This window comes from Tachyglossus aculeatus, chromosome 1 (genome assembly GCF_015852505.1).
Source record: "Tachyglossus aculeatus isolate mTacAcu1 chromosome 1, mTacAcu1.pri, whole genome shotgun sequence".
Lineage (NCBI taxonomy): Eukaryota > Metazoa > Chordata > Mammalia > Monotremata > Tachyglossidae > Tachyglossus > Tachyglossus aculeatus.
In genome coordinates, this window is record NC_052066.1 from 154,466,759 (window position 1) to 154,484,736 (window position 17,978).

A 17,978-nucleotide genomic window follows, 5' to 3' on the forward strand; every position below is an offset into this window, starting at 1 on the left:
TTGTCTCTTGTTCCTGATGTCCATCCTTGTTAGCTGTTATCCATTAACTAGATTGTAAGCTTCTTGAGGGCAGGGATCAGGCCTGCCATCTTGATTGTATTGTACTCTCCAAACAGTAAGTACAGTAAATAAAATGAATACAATTGATCATGTGGAAATGGTTGGCTTAGTTAAATGTTCGTAAAAATGGAAGTATTTTTTCTTTCCCCCCCCTTTGCTTTTTTTTTTCTTTTGATATTTTAGGGTTTGTGGTACATAATCTTCTTTATTAGCATTTAAAGATGTGAAGTGTTTCCTTTTACACTGTCCTTGGGACAGTATATATGTTTGTACATATTCATTACTCTATTTTACTTGTACTTATCTATTGTATTTTATTTTGTTAATATGCTTCGTTTTGTTCTCTGTCTCCCCCTTCTAGACTGTGAGCCCACTGTTGGGTAGGGACTGTCTCTTAATGTTGCCAACTTGTACTTCCCAAGCGCTTAGTACAGTGCTCTGCACACAGTAAGCGCTCAACAAATACGATTGATTGATTGACAACTTCCTCTTCCACTCTTCTGAAGGTGTTCTACTTACCCTGACCACCAAGGATTAACACAGAAAAAGGGGTTTTCTGTTGGTATGACTGGATAGGTTTTAGAATCTAATCTTTTTTTCCTATGTGAAGTAGCATGTATTTTACACTGATTTTTCTCAGGAAGTGACCTCTCAGAGTGAGGGAGACCTGAATGTGGAAATGATGGGCTTTTTTCCAGCCCAGTTTAATCAAAATGCCCCTTCAGCATGAAGTTGGAACAGACAATATTTGGAAACACATGATGTACTTGTGGCCTTGAGGAAAAAGCACGTGGTGTTTGGGAGTCAGAACTGAGTTTGAGTCCCAGTTCTGCCACTTCCCTGCTGACCTTGGAAAGTCACTTAACTTCTGTGCCTCAGTTTCATCATCTCTAAAATGAGGATTAAGTTCCTGTTCTCCTTCTCCCATAGACTGTGAGCACCAAGTGGGAAAGGAACTGTGTCCAACTTGATTATCCTCTATATACCCCAGCATCTGGCACATAGGAAGCGCTTAACAAATACTACAATTAACAAAGAAACTTCAAGTCGGTATAAAACTATTATTTTAAAGGGAAAAATAATAAAGGGAAAATGTAAATTAGAAAATAATTTGTACTGTTCTTTACAATTGTAACCTTCTTTATATACCTTTCAGTGTGTACTCTCTCTGTCCCAAGTACCAGGAGGCCATTAAATTAATGAAATGAAAATGAGTCTTTTTAGGAATTCCCAAATAAGATGCAGGATTCTTTAGCTCTTTTGGTTTTTCACCAAAGCATCGGAACATCTTACAGCAGGGTCTTGAGGCTTTTTGTTTGATTTTTCTTTTTGAAGTCTTTCAGTAAAGGGAAGCACAAGTCTTGTTTCACAATTTTCTTCTAAAATGGAAAACATCTCCTAAAGCCAGTGAAGAGTTTGTGGTTTTTGTTGCTCTCTTCCTGGGTATTTTTCTTTGGTGATGGAACTTCAGAAGATGCATTACTATCCCTTGCTTTATAAATGTATTTTTTATCCATTTTAGGTAGTCTGAGAACAGGGCAGGATCTTTAAAACTTTGTGAAGCGAAAGAACTTGGAACAACTTTATTGAGTTCCCAGGGATGGGGGATGATGGGGTTCCCTCCACCCCCACCCCACCCTCCCTTAAACATTAAATCCCTTCCACTAAATGTCTACCCTAAATTTCATCTGTTTTACCAGGACTCAGACTCACACAAGGCTTCATATGTTCCATGTTGTACTAAAAGGTGACGCCCTAAAGATTAACAGAGGATGGTGTTTGGTGATTTTTTTTTCCTTTGGCAAGCCACTGTGGCTGTGTCCTATTGAACTCCAGAGTTTCATTGTTAATTTTCACAAATGTTCATGCATTGACTTCTCTTGGTAGCAGAGCACTTCCCAGTCCTAGGTAATTTGATCCCAGCACAGTAGTTCATGGTGCTGAGATGACCTGCTAGTGAAAATGTGAAAGAAGAATGTGAAAGCAGTTTGGATGCCATGGGTGCAGTCCAGGGAAATGAAACAGTCAATCAGCGGTATCTCTTGAACACATACTGTGTGCAGAACACTCTTCTAAGTGCTTGAAAGAGTACAGTAGAGTTGGAAGATACGATCCAAAGGGTAATAATAATAATGGTATTTAAGTGCTTACTATGTGCCAAGCACTGTTCTAAGCACTGAATAATAATGATGTTATTAGTTAAGTGCTCAGTGTGAGCCGAGCACTGTTCTAAGCTTTGGGATAGTTAACAAGGTCATCAGGTTGTCCCACATGGGGCTCACAGTCTTTACCATTTTTCTGGTGAAGTAACTGAAGCGCAGAGAAGTTAAGTGACTTGCCCAAGGTCACACAGCAGACAAGTGGCGGAGTCGGAATTAGAACCCACCTCTTCTGACTCGCAAGCCCGTGCTCATTCCCCTAAGCCACGCTGCTTCCCTTTACAATAGAGTTGGAGGATGTGATCTTTGCCCTAGTGGACCATTAATCATAGTTTGTGGTAGCTCCTTGCGATGGGCCGAAATTGAGGCCCAGCCCAAGTTTGTGTTCGACTACTTCCAGCTAGATTCCTGGGGGGCTGACCTGAAGTTTAGAGGAAGGAGAGATGGGTCACATTTAATGCACCATAGGGATAGCCTAGCATTAATGGCCCTAGTTTTGTTACAGCTGGAAGTTCTAGGGAACACTTGTAAGCAGACTGAGGAGCCCCCAAGGAGAGAGGACACGAGCCACCCTGCCTCACCTCAAAGAATAGGCCACATTGGGGTCAGAGCCAAATCTCGAGAGTCAGACCCGCAAGAGCTCCGTTTTGGATAAGTGTACATACCACCTGTGTATGGAACAGGCAAGACAAGAAGAGAGTATCTTCAATGAGCAGGGGCTGCAGACAGCACTCGGAGGATGCACTGTGTTACAGCTAAAGGACTCTAGTTGACACCCCCAAATTGTTTTCCTTTTAGCTCTCTTGTGGTGTGTCTCACCAGTGCCCCTGCAGCAGGCAGGCAGTGGTATTTATTGAGTGCTTACAGAGCACTGTACTAAGCGCTTGGGAGAGTACAGTACCACAGAGGTGGTAGACGTGTTTCCTACCCACAAGGAGCTTATAGCTTGATCAATCAATCAATCATATTTATTGAGCACTTACTGTGTGAAATATTTATTGATCTCCCCTCCCTCACCCCTCAACCATTTTTAACCTGTGGCAGCATTTGCTACTTGTCACCCAGGTTATATTCTGTGCTCCCCAGCCCGTGATCATTGCATGTTAACATGTGTTGGGCTTGCAGGGATCCTCACTCTTCCAGGCCTTGGGGTGGCTCTGCTCACGTAATTCCTGAGGAGGGCTCTTCTGGGCCCGGACCCCATGGCTCCGCTGTAGTTGGGGACCTGCAGGGGAAGAAGAAAGGTACGGGACAGTGATAAATAATGTCATTGGTAGCTTTTAATTTTGGTTGGCCTTCTTATTAAATTCCTCTGTCTTCAGTGGTTACTTTTTTGAGTAAACAAATTGGTGAGCACCAATTTGCCAATTTGTACTTTCCAAGCGCTTAGTACAGTGCTCTGCACATAGTAAGCGCTCAATAAATACGATTGATGATGATGATGGTGAGGTCTCTGTATGTCCAAGCTAGCCACTTGCCTCAACTGAGTGGACTGATCTCCCTCCGGAGGGACGGCGTCGACCTGTGTCAATCACTAAAACAATAAAAGTGATTGAGGGGAAAGAACATTTTCTGAAATTGATCTATCGTGCGGTGTTCTTGAGAGAATCCTTGAATGATTGACATCTGAGGTACGTTGACTTCTCAAATACTCTGCAAACAAATGTAGGTTGGGCAAAAAGCCTGGTCATCTGGGTGTTAATTTCCAGAGAATAATAGATAGATTATGCCTTGGAGGACATTAGACTATTCTTATCTAAACAGAACAACAAGTACTTAGTAGTTTTTAAGGGCAGAGGACAGATGCGCTTTGTTAAGACTCTGTTAGGCTAAATCAGTGGTAGAGGGAATTGAAGAACGATTGAGAAATATCAACTAATTTTGTAGTTGTCATTTTTTCCAAGATCCTAAGCACTCTTAGCGAAGACCAGTGTGACCTAGTGGAAAGAATTCTGGCCTGGGAGTCAGAGGACTTGGGTTGTAATTCTGCGTCCACCATGTGACTGCTGTGTGACTTAGAAAAGTCGCTTAATTTGTCTATTTCTGTTACCTCATCTGTAAAATGGGGATTCAGTACCTGGTTTTCTTCCCTCATAGAGTGTGAGCCCTTTGTGGGGCAGGGTCTGTGTCTGATCTGATTATCTTGTATCTTCCCCAGTGCTTAGAATAGTGCTTGATGTATAGTAAGTGCTCAAGAAATACCACAACTATTATTATTAGTAGTAGTAATGGTATTATTACATTCTGTCATCACTTGCCTCCAGAAGAGCCTCCATCAGGAGCTGAATCTTCTAAAACAGAGTGGTCTATAGCTCTATCACTTTTTTTAAGAGTATGTACAGTAGTTGGATTCAGTGGACTTATAAATGTAATGCACTGGGAAGAAATTTAAGGTTGTAATTAGAAAAATAACTTGTATTTTTAATAGCTAGTTCTGTGGGAGGGGTGCCGACATATTCTTTTAAACTTGGGTCTTAAACTTTGTACTTCGCAGAGATTTGTTTCCAGATCCCGCAGTAGAAGGGGTGACTCTGTTACTGCATTGCGTTTTGTTAACATTTGTTTTGAACTGTATTTAAAGAAAAAGACAGTGACTGGACAGATCGGGGTGTAAATTGCTTTTACGTCTTTGAACGGAGAGCATTCGTTATATATGTTCATACTCCCGGGAAAACGTGGCCTTGAAACTGTAGACGTTTATTGGCCTGTTTAGGTTGGAATATTAAGGGGGAGACAACTTGCCTTAATTCTTCAGGAAGATCCCCTTGATCATTCCTTAGGAAGCCGGTGACATTTTCTCCACAGACTAAAGCGGGGATGTTACAGGAGTCATGACCGCCAGGCTGTTTGCGTATATTGGCGTTATGTAGCTTCCCTTTTGAGGTCCTTCCGAGTCTGCTTCCACTGTCCCGGCGCTTCCTGTTTCTTTGTCATCCATGGATGCAGAGACAGGAGGAGTTGAGTGTTTGGGTAGATCCGAGTTAGCATTGAGACAGACAGACCTGTAGGCTCCCACTTGGAAATGGGATTGCCTCCAGTGTATCCCTATGCTAGGAGCATGCCACACCTTATCCGCGGTGAAGCGGTGGTTACTTCTGAAGACCGCACTAAGGGCCAGCAGTTGGGAATCCTCTGGATTGGAGATGGGCTTCTGTGTTAGAGTGCTCCGATCGGTCACAAATCGGACACTGCTCGAGTTTGGGAATAGGAAATCCCTCACTGAGAAAATGCTAAAATGGAAAGAAAGAAAAGAATCAAAGGGGCGGGGTGGGGGGGGGGAGGGCGGTAATTAATCTGAGCTTTTCTTGTTGGCGTTTAGGTTCTAAAACAATGCGTGATTGTGTAATTGTTTTTCCATTTTTGTAGTAAGCTGTGCTAGAACAAAAATGCAATGAAAGAAACACTGGATGAATGAAAAGCCCTGCTTTGCAATCCCTCAGCATGGCAGGACTACAGCTCATGACCCCTGCTTCCTCCCCAATGGGTCCTTTTTTTGGACTTCCATGGCAACAAGAAGCAATTCATGATAACATATACACGCCAAGAAAATATCAGGTATTAAGACCATCGGTTAGCACTTTTCTCCAAAAAATAGACCAAAAATGACATAAACTGACGTATTGTTGAGGCTACTGATAAATGTGTTTTGCAGGTTTCAAGCTCCCAGGTAATCTCATTGCTGTCATTAGTAGGACTTGCTGAATTTGGCTTTATGCTCTTGTTATCAAATTCTGTGCTATTTCAGTAAAAATTAAATGTCTTTTTCTCGAGTGGCCCAAGTGCCTGCTAAAGTTTATGGACCAAGTTTGTTTAAAAATTGCTCAGCCTATAACTGGCACATAAAGGCTACTTTAAATATGATTAAGATTCCAATTTTGTAGGACAAAGTTTGCTATTTAAAGATAGAATTTTCATTGAAGAATTTGTAGATTTGGGGGCTTTACGTTACCCTTTGAAGTACATAGTCTAGATATTTAAAGTGCACTTTTACAATATTGGCAGTAGTTCTTCCTATTCTAGTGTAACGGTTATAAATTTCTTGAACAAAATTATTCGTGTGTGTGTTGTCTTACATGCGATTCTGTAATTTTTAGGTTGAACTGCTTGAAGCAGCTCTGGATCATAATACAATAGTCTGTTTAAACACTGGCTCAGGGAAGACATTTATTGCAGTACTACTCACTAAAGAGCTGTCCTATCAGATCAGGGGAGATCTCAACAAAAATGGGAAAAGGACTGTATTTTTGGTCAACTCTGGTAAGAAACATTTTTATTTTGGAAATTTTTTGAGTATTCAGTGAACTACTGTAAAGGATAAAAGGGACTCATTTGGTAAAAATTCCACATAAAGCCTTATAAACAGTAGTTTCCCCATTTTGTAGGGTTTTTTAAAGGTTTTTTTGCATTTGTTATTAAGTGGGGATACTACCGTTTTCAGGGCTTTGAGGTAACACCCTTCATGTCCTCTTATATCAGTGTATTTTGGAACATTTCCCAAATGTCCATAACCTGACCCCTTCCTTATAGGAATCATGTTTTTCATAGTAGAATTTTAAGTATGCACTTTATGCCCATGAAGCTGGCAGGTTAACATTTACTTTAAATTTCCTTAACTTTTGGCGATTTGCATTTTTCCCCTGAAATGTATCTTAAAAAATATTCTTTAAGAAATATATTTGCTTCTATAAAAGAGGCTAAAATATTAAATTATGAATTTTGATATAACAAACATGAGTCTTTTTAAAACCGTACCCTGCATTTAAATGCTGTTCATAATCTAATCATAAATTCCAGTGTTCTATACTCTCCTTACGTTGGAAACCAGAGGGTGGAAAATTCTGTTCTGTAGTTGTGATTCCCATCTCCTTAGGATGTATCAGATCAGATGAAATCAATCAATACATGGTATTTATTGAGCACTTACTACGTGCAGAGCACTGCACTAAGGGCTTGGCAGAGTAGAAGTCAACAGAATTATCAAATCTTTGTGGTAAGGATTTTTGTGAGTGACATGGGAACACACCGAGGTAAAAGGGGACAGAGAAGAGGTTTGTTTACATGGATGAAAATAAAAGAGGGATGGCCAGGTAACAGGCAGAGACTGCTTAGGGAAGAGTCTTGAGAATTTTTTTAAAATATGGGTGGGGGAATCTGAAAGGACTTTCTTTTATAGGATTAATTAGGACTACTTAGGACTATAGATTAACCCAGCTGTTTTTAGGCCAGCGAGACTGAGGAGAGAATGTTCTAAACTTCAGTAAAATCTTGGTTTTTTTGTACTTAGCAAACCAAGTTGCTCAGCAGGTATCAGCTGTCAGAACCCATTCAGATCTCAAGGTGGGAGAATATTCAAGCCTAGAAATAAGTGCATCTTGGACAAAAGAAAAATGGAACCAAGAGTTTACCCAACATCAGGTAAAAGTTGAACGATGTATGCATCTAATACCAGTAATGTTAAAAGAGTCAATGTTTTGGGGAAAAATAAAACTGCATATCTACCACCATTTTACCCCATTAAAACATTACCATTATACAATTTGTGGTATACAGTGTTTTGAAATGGGAAAAGTGCAATAAAGAAATCGTTAATTTCTTGGGTGAGAAGGTGGTAGAAATCATTTTGATAACTATTTTCATGCATATAGCTGTGCTTATCAGAACTTTACAAAGCTAAGTCTGTGATCACTAAGTGGAAAGACTATGGAGTCATTTTGTCCCTTAGTTTTTCTAGTGTTTTCTAGTGTTTATGCCCAGATTTGTTTGAAGTAATTCAGAATTAGGTTTTTGTTAAAAGTGCTTTTATTTTGAACTCAGTTATTATATTGCGTGTTGACATTTAGTAAACTGCTATATATTCCTTTACTGTGCATGGATGTTATTATACATCTGTGTTTTATTTTAGGTTCTGGTTATGACCTGTCATGTCGCTTTGAATGTTTTAAAAAATGATTACCTATCCTTATCAGACATAAACCTTTTGGTGTTCGATGAATGTCATCTTGCAATCCTAGACCACCCCTATCGAGAAATTATGAAGGTGAGTGCCTATAAAATGGGGACCACTTGCAAACTTGTTTTCATCATGAAAAATTTGTAAAACCCAGGTACCTACCCATAAAACATTTATGATTGAAAAAGACAAAAAAACCCAACAGCAGCATTGAGTGAGTTGAATCTTGTTGTGTTGATGGGAAATTGATGTAGGGCACTTAATCCAAGGCGATGCCTTCAGGCTTCTCAAAACCGTCGTCCTTTTGGAGGCTCTAAAGGCTCACCTTATATTTTCTGCCCAGGGTTTAAAGTCACCACTTTGGTGTGATTTCGCCATCTTCCATTGCCGCACTGATGTAGGCAAACCGCTACAAGCAACAACTCCTCCATATATTCAATTACCATGTGTGCAGGGAGAAAATGCTGCTATGGATTGGGTTATATAACGAATGATTGCATGTAGCAGAGTGACATTTTCTTAAAAAAAAAAAACAACAACAAAAAAACACTGTTCCCTCTTGAAAATTTGAGCAATTTTGAAGTTGAAAGTTGAGAATTGTAATGCATATTTGCAGAGAACTTATGCCCTTGAGGAATTTACAGTCTAGCATGAACTATAATATAGTTTATGTTCCAATATAAATATTCTATAATTAGCTACTCTCTGTTACTCTCAAGTTTTAGATATGGCTTCAGTAATTAAGTGTAGTTTTTTGGTTTGTATATAAAATCAAGTCAGGCCTGGTGTCCCCAGAGTGAAAGGAAATCTTAGAGGCCTGTTTTTATTATCTCAGATCTGTGAAAATTATCCATCGTGTCCTCGAATTTTGGGACTAACTGCATCCATTTTAAATGGGAAATGTGATCCAGCGGAGTTGGAGGAGAAGATTCAGAAACTGGAGAAAATCCTTAAGAGCAATGCTGAAACTGCAACCGATTTGGTGGTTTTAGACAGGTATGCTTGGTGGCTCACGCTGTGTTAGTAAAACAGATACCTTGTAAAATTAATTTTCATCTTGACTAGTTAGCAAAGGTTTACGTTGCCTTCTGGAATTATAGCAAGCGCTGGGCAGAGTTAAAAGCATGGCGGTGTGGCACGTGATAAAGAAACAATCGTGATTTACTAGTTCATTGCTGGCTACTAGTAATTGCATTTGGAAGGAGGCAATGGTAAACTACTTCCTTATTTTTACCAAGAAAACTGCATACACTACTGCAATGATTGCACATGGAGGTGGGGTATTCTGGGAGAGATGCGTACATAGAGTCGCTACGGACCAGACACATCTCAACAGCTCTTTGCATTGCTGGAACATCTCAAACGATCCAGTGCAGAGGCTTCTTAAAAGGCTTCTCTTCATTTATTGATTGATTCATTCACTGAGTGCTTACTGTGTGCAAAGCACTGTGCTGAGCGCTTGAATTCTAGAATTTGGGGTCTGCCCTCCAACAGGCACCTTCCCTCTGCCCATCCCTTCTTTTCAGCTTTTGAAATAAAAGGTTCAAAGAGGCAGGATTCCATTGAGAATGAGCCCGAAGCTCCTAGGATGTTGTTTATCGAAGTGGCAGCAGTGTCTCTTTTGGGGTTGTGGCTTTCTGAACCGTGTTTTCCCACCGTCGTGCAGAGAGGCTGACACGGTTTGATTCCTTCATATTAGCGAAGCTCCTTCCCCCAGGCCCTAGGAGAAAGAAGAAACCACAAAGTTCTTATTCATGTCCAGGACCTGAGGAAAAGGAAAGGGAGCCCTCAGGAGCACTCTTATAGTTTCCTCCACCCTCTTGGTTTATGCAGCTGTGCCAGTCCAACAGTTCTATCCATCTAGTACCCCTCCAGTAAGCAGCACGTGACAGATTTTTTCAGATAACTTCTGAAAATAGCTTTCCTGCCTATGGTGCCAGAAAGCAGATAACGTGTGGCGTTTTAACTTGGTCGGCATGCAATCTGCATTTTTCAAAGTGGAAAGTAACGAACATTTGTGTTTCTAATTTTGAAGATACTCTTCTCAGCCATGTGAGATTGTAGTGGATTGTGGACCATATGTTGATAAAAGCGGACTCTATGAAAGACTGCTGAAGGAATTGGATGAAGCACTTAATTTTCTCAATGACTGCAACATAACTGTACTTTCTAAAGAACGAGATTCTACGTTAATTTCTAAACAGGTACGGAAATGTGAATTAAGGTTTTGAGGAGAGTAGTAGAGGTAATGGTGCTCCATAAGTTCCTGTTTCCCCTTAGTTCATTACTGTTGAATGATATCGCAAAGGTGTGTCATCAGAGCGTGCAGGTCATCAGTGCCTGGCCAACCAGAAATCGAAAATGTGGTAATAAGTAAAATGTCTATTTAACAGCTCAAATTATTCTAGGTAAAAGTAGCTTAATTCCTTGATCCTTTTGTAGTGTTCTTGTTCCCAAAGTGCTCTCTTACCTTACCTCTGTGTGAGGTAGGGAAAGACAAGTCTTACCCCCACTTTACAGATGAAAAAATCTTATAGGATAGTAAAATGTCTATTTAACAGCTCAAATTATTCTAGGTAAAGGTAGCTTAATTCCTTCATCTTTTTGTAGTGTTCTTGTTCCCAAAGTGCTCTCTCACCTTACTTCTGTGTGAGGTAGGGAAAGACAAGTCTTACCCCCACTTTACAGATGAAAAAAATTGAGGCCTAAGAGTGGTAAGTGACTTGCCCAAACTCACAGCAGGCCAATGACAGAGTAGAACCTGGGGCTCCCAATTTCCAGACCCGAGCTCGTTTCCATTTCACTATGTTGCCTCTCTTGTGGAATATTCTATGTGATAGGAGTCAATCAATCAATTGTATTTATTGAGCGCTTACTGAGTGCAGAGCACTGTACTAAGCGCTTGGGAAGTACAAGTTGGCAACATCGGGCTAGGAGTCATGTTAAGCGCTTAGTACAGTGCTCTGCACACAGTAAGCGCTCAATAAATATGATTGATGATGATTGATGATGTAGATGTAGAGAGAGCTTGGTGCCCTGCAGCCCTGAGGCTGCAGTGGGGCTGGAATGGGAATCCAGGCAATCCCTGGTGCAGGATGGATTTCGTTTTTAGAACAGCGTGTCGGCCCACTGTTCTCACTGCATGCCACCACATGCTACTGTGTACCGTCACATAGCACTACATGCCAGTATTTTTATGAGTCGCACAGAAGCATAACTTAAATGCTAAGGATTTTTATTGAAAATTTTCCTAAAAATTGGGAACTAGTCTACTGCAAAATCCATTTTTTAGACATTCCCGTCAGCATTGGGAATTGTAAATGAAAGTCATAATTGTAATGAAAATTATAAATTCTGCCTCAGCCTGGCGTTTTCCTCTTGGATATATCCATGTTAAACATGAGTTTATTTAAAAATAAATTTAAGACTATATTGGCCGATATAGCAGCACTTTATCTCATATACCCATTCCAGGATTCCTTTCTTGAAAATGTGGTTTGACCTTAATTCCCAGGAAGATAATAATAATAATAATAATAATAATAATAATAATAGTGGCATTTATTAAGCGCTTACTATGTGCAAAGCAATCAATCAATCAATCCTATTTATTGAGCACTTACTATGTGCAGAGCACTGTACTAAGCGCTTGGGAAGTACAAATTGGCAACACATAGAGACAGTCCCTACCCAACAGTGGGCTCACAGTCTAAAAGGGGGAGACAGAGAACAGAACCAAACATACCAACAAAATAAAATAAATAGGATAGAAATGTACAAGTAAAATAAATAAATAAATAAATAGAGTAATAAATATGTACAACCATATATACATATATACAGGTGCTGTGGGGAAGGGAAGGAGGTAAGATGGGGGATGGAGAGGGGGACGAGGGGGAGAGGAAGGAAGGGGCTCAGTCTGGGAAGGCCTCCTGGAGGAGGTGAGCTCTCAGCAGGGTCTTGAAGGAAGGAAGGGAGCTAGCTTGGCGGAGGGGCAGAGGGAGGGCATTCCAGGCCCGGGGGAAGACGTGGGCCGGGGGTCGACGGCGGGACAGGCAAGAACGAGTTTCAGTGAGGGCACTGTCCTAAAGCACTAAAGCACTGTCCTAAGCGCTGGGGAGTTTACAAGGTGATCATATTTATTTATTTTACTTGTACATATCTATTTATTTTATTTTGTTAGTATGTTTGGTTTTGTTCTCTGTCTCCCTCTTTTAGACTGTGAGCCCACTGATGGGTAGGGACTGTCTCTATAAGTTGCCAATTTGTACTTCCCAAGCGCTTAGTACAGTGCTCTGCACACAGTAAGCGCTCAATAAATACGATTGATGATGAAGATCAGATTGTCCCATGGGGGGCTCACAGTCTAAATCCCCATTTTACAGATGAAGTAACTGAAGCACAGAGAAGTGAAGTGACTTGCCCAAAGTCACACAGCTGACAGTTGGTGGACCCGAGGTTTGAACCCATGACCTCTGACTCCAAAGCCCGGGCTCTTTCCACTGAGCCACGCTGCTTCTAACTTACTCAGTTTAAGTAAACAAAGATGTCTTTGTTTACTTAAACTGAGAGTTTCCTGTATTGTTGGAGTTTGATTATAACTCTTCTTTTAGTACTTAGTAGGACTTAGGTTCTAATCCCAGCCCCGCCACTTGTATGTTGTGGTACCTTGGGCAAGTCATTTAACTCTTGTGACTTATTTGTTTGGTCCCGTAAAATTGGAATTAGGACCGTGAGCCCCATGTGAAACATGGACTCTGTTCAACCTGATTAACTTGGGTCGACCCCAGCCTTTAGAACAGTGCCTGGCATATAGTAAGTGCTTAACAAGTACTGCAAAAAAGATATTTTCAAATTCCAGAGTCTAGATATTTTTTGTTTTTATTACACGGCATCTGACTCATGTGATTTTCATTGTAGATACTGTCAGACTGTCGAGCGGTTTTGGTGGTTCTGGGACCTTGGTGTGCAGATAAAGTAGCTGGTATGATGGTAAGAGAACTCCAGAAGTATATCAAACACGAACAAGAGGAGCTGCACAGAAAATTTTTATTGTTTACAGACACTTTCCTAAGGAAAATACATGCACTCTGTGAAGAGCACTTCTCACCTGCCTCACTTGACCTGAAATTTGTAACCCCAAAAGTGATCAAACTGCTTGAAATATTGCGCAAGTATAAACCATTTGAGCGGCAGCAGTTTGAAAGTGTTGAGTGGTATAACAATAGGAACCAAGATAATTATGTTTCTTGGAGCGATTCCGAAGATGATGACGAGGATGAGGAAATTGAAGAAAAAGAGAAGCCAGAGACAAATTTTCCCTCTCCATTTACCAACATTTTATGTGGAATTATTTTTGTGGAGAGAAGATACACGGCAGTGGTTTTAAACAGGTAAGTTTCTTCAAAGACAAACCTGTTTTGCTTTTGTAAATAAATATTGAGCAATGTCTTAGAGCTAAGTATGAAAATATTCTTTGGAATTTGTTGGGATATAATCTTTGTATAATTAAATAATGGGGAACAAGAACTAATGGGTGAGGAAAGAATGAAAGCTCCTTTAAATTCCTCTCAATATTTACCAAAGAGTGGAGAGCAAGTATATTGGAATTACCTAATTAAAAATTAGCAGTTTTGTTCTGGGAAGTTTCCTCTGCAATTAGTTCTGTAGTCTATCAGCAGTGGTGGTTTTTTGTTTGTTTTTTCTTTTGTCAGTTGAGCTACTTTTATATGCAGAATGTTGTCACCCTACAATAAATTGAGAGTCTTAGGCTGCAACTAGGAATAACGAATATAAGAATCCAAAAAATCAGAGGGTTCTCTCGGGCTTGGGAGTCAGAGGTCGTGGGTTCTAATCCCAGATCTGCCACTTCTCAGCTGTGTGACTTTGGGCAAGTCACTTCTCTTCACTGTGCCTCAGTTACCTCATCAGTAAAAGGGGGATTAGGACCGTGAGCCCCATGTGGGACAACCTGATTACTTTGTACCTCTGCCAACACTTAGAACAGTGCCATTATTATCATTATTATTAGTGGAGAAGCACCATGGCTTAGTGGAAAGATCACGGGCTTGGGAGTCAGAGGTCGTGGGTTGTAATTCCGGCTCCACCGCTTGTCAGTTGTGTGACTTGGGGCAAGTCCCTTCACTTCTCTGCACCTGTTACCTCAGCTGTAAAATGGGGATGAAGCCTGTGAGCCCCACGTGGGGCAACCTGATTACCTTGTATCTACCCCAGCGCTTAGAACAGTGCTTGGCACATAGTAAGCACGTAACAAATACCATCATCATCACTGCACCCCACGCCACGTTTTATGGCATGATCTTCCGTCTTAGCTCTCTTGAAAACAGTATAGCAGAAGTCACCAGTGAAAACCAATGACCAAGGTTGGTCTCAGTCAATCAGTCAATCAATCAATCGTATTTATTGAGCGCTTACTGTGTGCAGAGCACTGTACTAAGCTGTGACATCTCTCTGAAGACTGCAGGTATCCTGGGGATTTCCTAGCCCGGCTGAGTCAATCCGTTACTGGTGAAAGAACCATGGAAATGTTAGTATCTGATTCATCTCTTTGCAAATGTGGCAGGGCTGATTCCCGTCTGGCCCTCTGGCCCAGGTTGCCTTATTGGAAACTCTTGTCCTGAAATGTGAATTAGATATTTAAATCAGTTCACGCTCTGGGGAGAAAGTAGGCTGAGTTAGTATGTCACTTCTAGCCCCTGTTCATGAGTGCCTCTGTTCCACAAACTAAAAATGCCAGTTTCATCTAGATGAAAATTTTTGCAACTCGTTGGATTAATCCCAACTCATTTTCCTAGAGAAACTATGGGACTATTTCAATTTAATGACCATATTTGATTCTCAGTGGAAATATGGCCAATATGAAATGAGTTCAGAAAAAAAAAAGATTGCTTGTGGCCTAATACCTTTACTTGTAACCTCTTTTGTGGTGGTACACAAGTTAGGACTGTTTATACTAAGAGATCTTGAAGTAAGTAGTAGTAAACTACCTTTTTTCCTTCTTTTTGAATTTATTTTGTGGTTAGTGAACAGAATTCTCCAGAAAAAGGTGGGATATTTCATTTCTGGCAGTTTGCATCACAATATCTCATCTTCCGGTTAAGTGGGTTGTGAGATCCCATTTTACCTTTTGGAAGTGAATTAACTCAGCCATTTAGAATCCCAGAAGAGTGATTAACGCCCTAAGAAAAGTTAACTCACTGAAAACTGTCATTTTACTCATTTCAAAAATCGAATCATTAAAAGTATTTGAAATTTTGTAGTAATTTGAATTTGAAAATTCAGTAGTTTGAAATCAGTAATGTGAAATGTCAGATAAATGAGCAGATAGCTTTGACTTTTTCCTGATTGTCTTAACGTTTTTCCTTGTTATGCTTCAGTCTTGCTCTATAGACTGTAAGCTCAGTGTGGGCAGGGAACATGTCTACCAACCCTGTTGTATTGTACTCTTCCAAATACAATTCCCTGCACACGGTAAGCTCTTAATAAATATGATTGGTTGCTTTTTCAGACATCTAGTAATCTATTTTATTAACTGAGAAAAATTTCCTGAAGTACAGATTTCTTCCTTCCGTAACAAATCAGATTATTTTAATACACACAATTTTCCACTTGCTGATTACAAGTGCACAATAAAATAAATCACAATTGTATCACTAAAATGCTTTAAGGCAGTGTGAGCCCACTGTTGGGTAGGGACTGTCTCTATGTGATGCCAATTTGTACTTCCCAAGCGCTTAGTACAGTGCTCTGCACATAGTAAGCGCTCAATAAATACGATTGATTGATTAATATTTAACAAATATCCAGGGGGCATGAGTTGTTTTCTCATGATTTAATCCCTTTTTGAAAAATGTTTCTCTTGCTTTAGGCAGAAATCATCATCATCAATCGTATTTATTGAGCGCTTACCATGTGCAGAGCACTGTACTAAGCGCTTGGGAAGTACAAATTATAGAAATCTGAAGGATACATTTATTGGGGAAAAATACTTTGCAGGAAAAGCAAACCGTTTAGTATATTTTTCAGGTTTGACTAAATAATGAAGGAAAAGCAGAGAATTCTCATTTCCTCAATATGAAGTAGCAATCATGTTATTGATTTGTTTAAAACAGAAAAACATGTCTCGTTAATAATTGTCGACAGTTGTATCAGTCAAATGCCAGTCTTTATAAATTAAACGTTAAGATTTTTAATTTTCTTTCAGCTGTTTTTGGAAACCCTCTACATACAATACATTAAATGTCTCCCCCTTTTAGACTGTGAGCCCACTGTTGGGTAGGGACTGTCTCTATATGTTGCCAACCTGTACTTCCCAAGCGCTTAATACAGGGCTCTGCGCACAGTAAGCGCTCAATAAATCCGATTGATGATGATGATAAAATGAGGTCCAGCGTGCACTAATTGCTGAGGTGATCAAGGTTTCGTAAACCCTCCCCTGCTTCCTCTCGTTGCCCTGCTTCTTCCATGCCGCTTTCAAATGAGGGATTAACAGGCTGGTTCCGTGGTTGGTAGTAGCGTGAGAGGAAGGTAGCATAGATGGGAAGGGAATGGAAGAAAGGAGATCTCATTTCTCTCACCCTGATTCCCTGCCGTCTCTGACCAGAGGGAGAGAAATAAATGTTCATCTATTCCTCCCTCTCCTATTTTTCATTTGTCATCTGAGGCCATCTGGTGGGGAATCTTGCCTCATCACAGCTGGTTGAGAGACACAAATTTCCTAGGCAGCTATCTGCGGACGGAGTGGGATTTGCCGAGAGGAACTTGGTCAAAAGGACAGCGGGAATGTGTGACCAAAATGAACCTGGGCTTTCGGAGCAAGAAGTGGCGTCCACGGTTCTGGTATCTGACCTCTGGGGCAGGACCCAGCTGGGACCACTTAACAGTGGTGGTAGCAACAATCAGTCGACGCCGTTTCTTAAGTGCTTACGTTGTGCAGGGCACTGTACTAAGCGCTTGGGAGAGCACAGTACAACAGAATTGGTCGACGTGACCCCTGCTTACTAAGAGCGTATGAATGGGAGACTGTGCCAGTCTGTGGTTTAAGGGGGGAAAAATGTAGCTAGAGTGGAGGGAGATCGGGGAGACAGGTGGAAGGGACCCAGTTTGGGGTTCGTAAGGATCAAGAAAGGATTAGAATAGTGATAGGGAGTGATCTACATTGTCATTTTGGATTACCTGAAAGAGCTTGATTGTCATGTTGCTGCATCGTTGTCAGGGGCTCTGGATCAGGAAACTTAACAAATTACATTCAGAGCTGTGAGAAAACGTTTCCCACAACACTGTTCCCAATACACCCTTATTTCAGAGGAACACTTTGCAAATATCTCTTGGGGTGTTGCTTTAGAAAGATCTGGCGGAGGTAGTTGGAGGTAGTTACAGTCTAAGATCAAAGAGGCCTTCCGAGACTAAATCCCCTTTTTCCTCTCCTCCTTCCCCTCCCCACAGCCCTTGTATTTATATTTGTACAGATTTATTACTCTATTTATTTTACTTGTACATATTTACTCTTCTATTTATTTTGTTAATGATGTGCATATAGCTTTAATTCTACTTGTTCTGACGACTTTGACACCTGTCTAGTGTTTTGTTGTCCGTCTCCCCCTTCTAGACTGTGAGCCTGATGTTGGGTAGGGACGGTCTCTATATGTTGCCAACCTGTACTTCGCAAGCGCTTAGTACAGAGCTCTGCATACTGTAAACGCTCAATACGATGGAATGAATGAATGAATGAATGAAAGTTACCTTGCATGGGCTAGTGATCGTGACTTACTTTCGTAATCACTTCCCAT

At 40.7% G+C, this 17,978-nt stretch overlaps 1 protein-coding gene across 2 annotated transcripts in view; it reads left to right on the forward strand.

The window, feature by feature from the left end:
- DICER1 (dicer 1, ribonuclease III) overlaps positions 1-17,978 on the forward strand; it is an 84,705-nt gene that overhangs the window by 25,396 nt on the left and 41,331 nt on the right. For both annotated transcript variants that reach the window (XM_038744448.1, XM_038744449.1), the window contains 7 exons: positions 5,586-5,774; positions 6,314-6,476; positions 7,504-7,634; positions 8,122-8,256; positions 9,005-9,165; positions 10,205-10,373; positions 13,090-13,562. In XM_038744448.1, coding sequence (XP_038600376.1) covers positions 5,631-5,774; positions 6,314-6,476; positions 7,504-7,634; positions 8,122-8,256; positions 9,005-9,165; positions 10,205-10,373; positions 13,090-13,562 — 1,376 coding nt within the window. In that variant the 5' untranslated portion in view covers positions 5,586-5,630. The remainder of the gene's footprint in view (positions 1-5,585; positions 5,775-6,313; positions 6,477-7,503; positions 7,635-8,121; positions 8,257-9,004; positions 9,166-10,204; positions 10,374-13,089; positions 13,563-17,978) is intronic.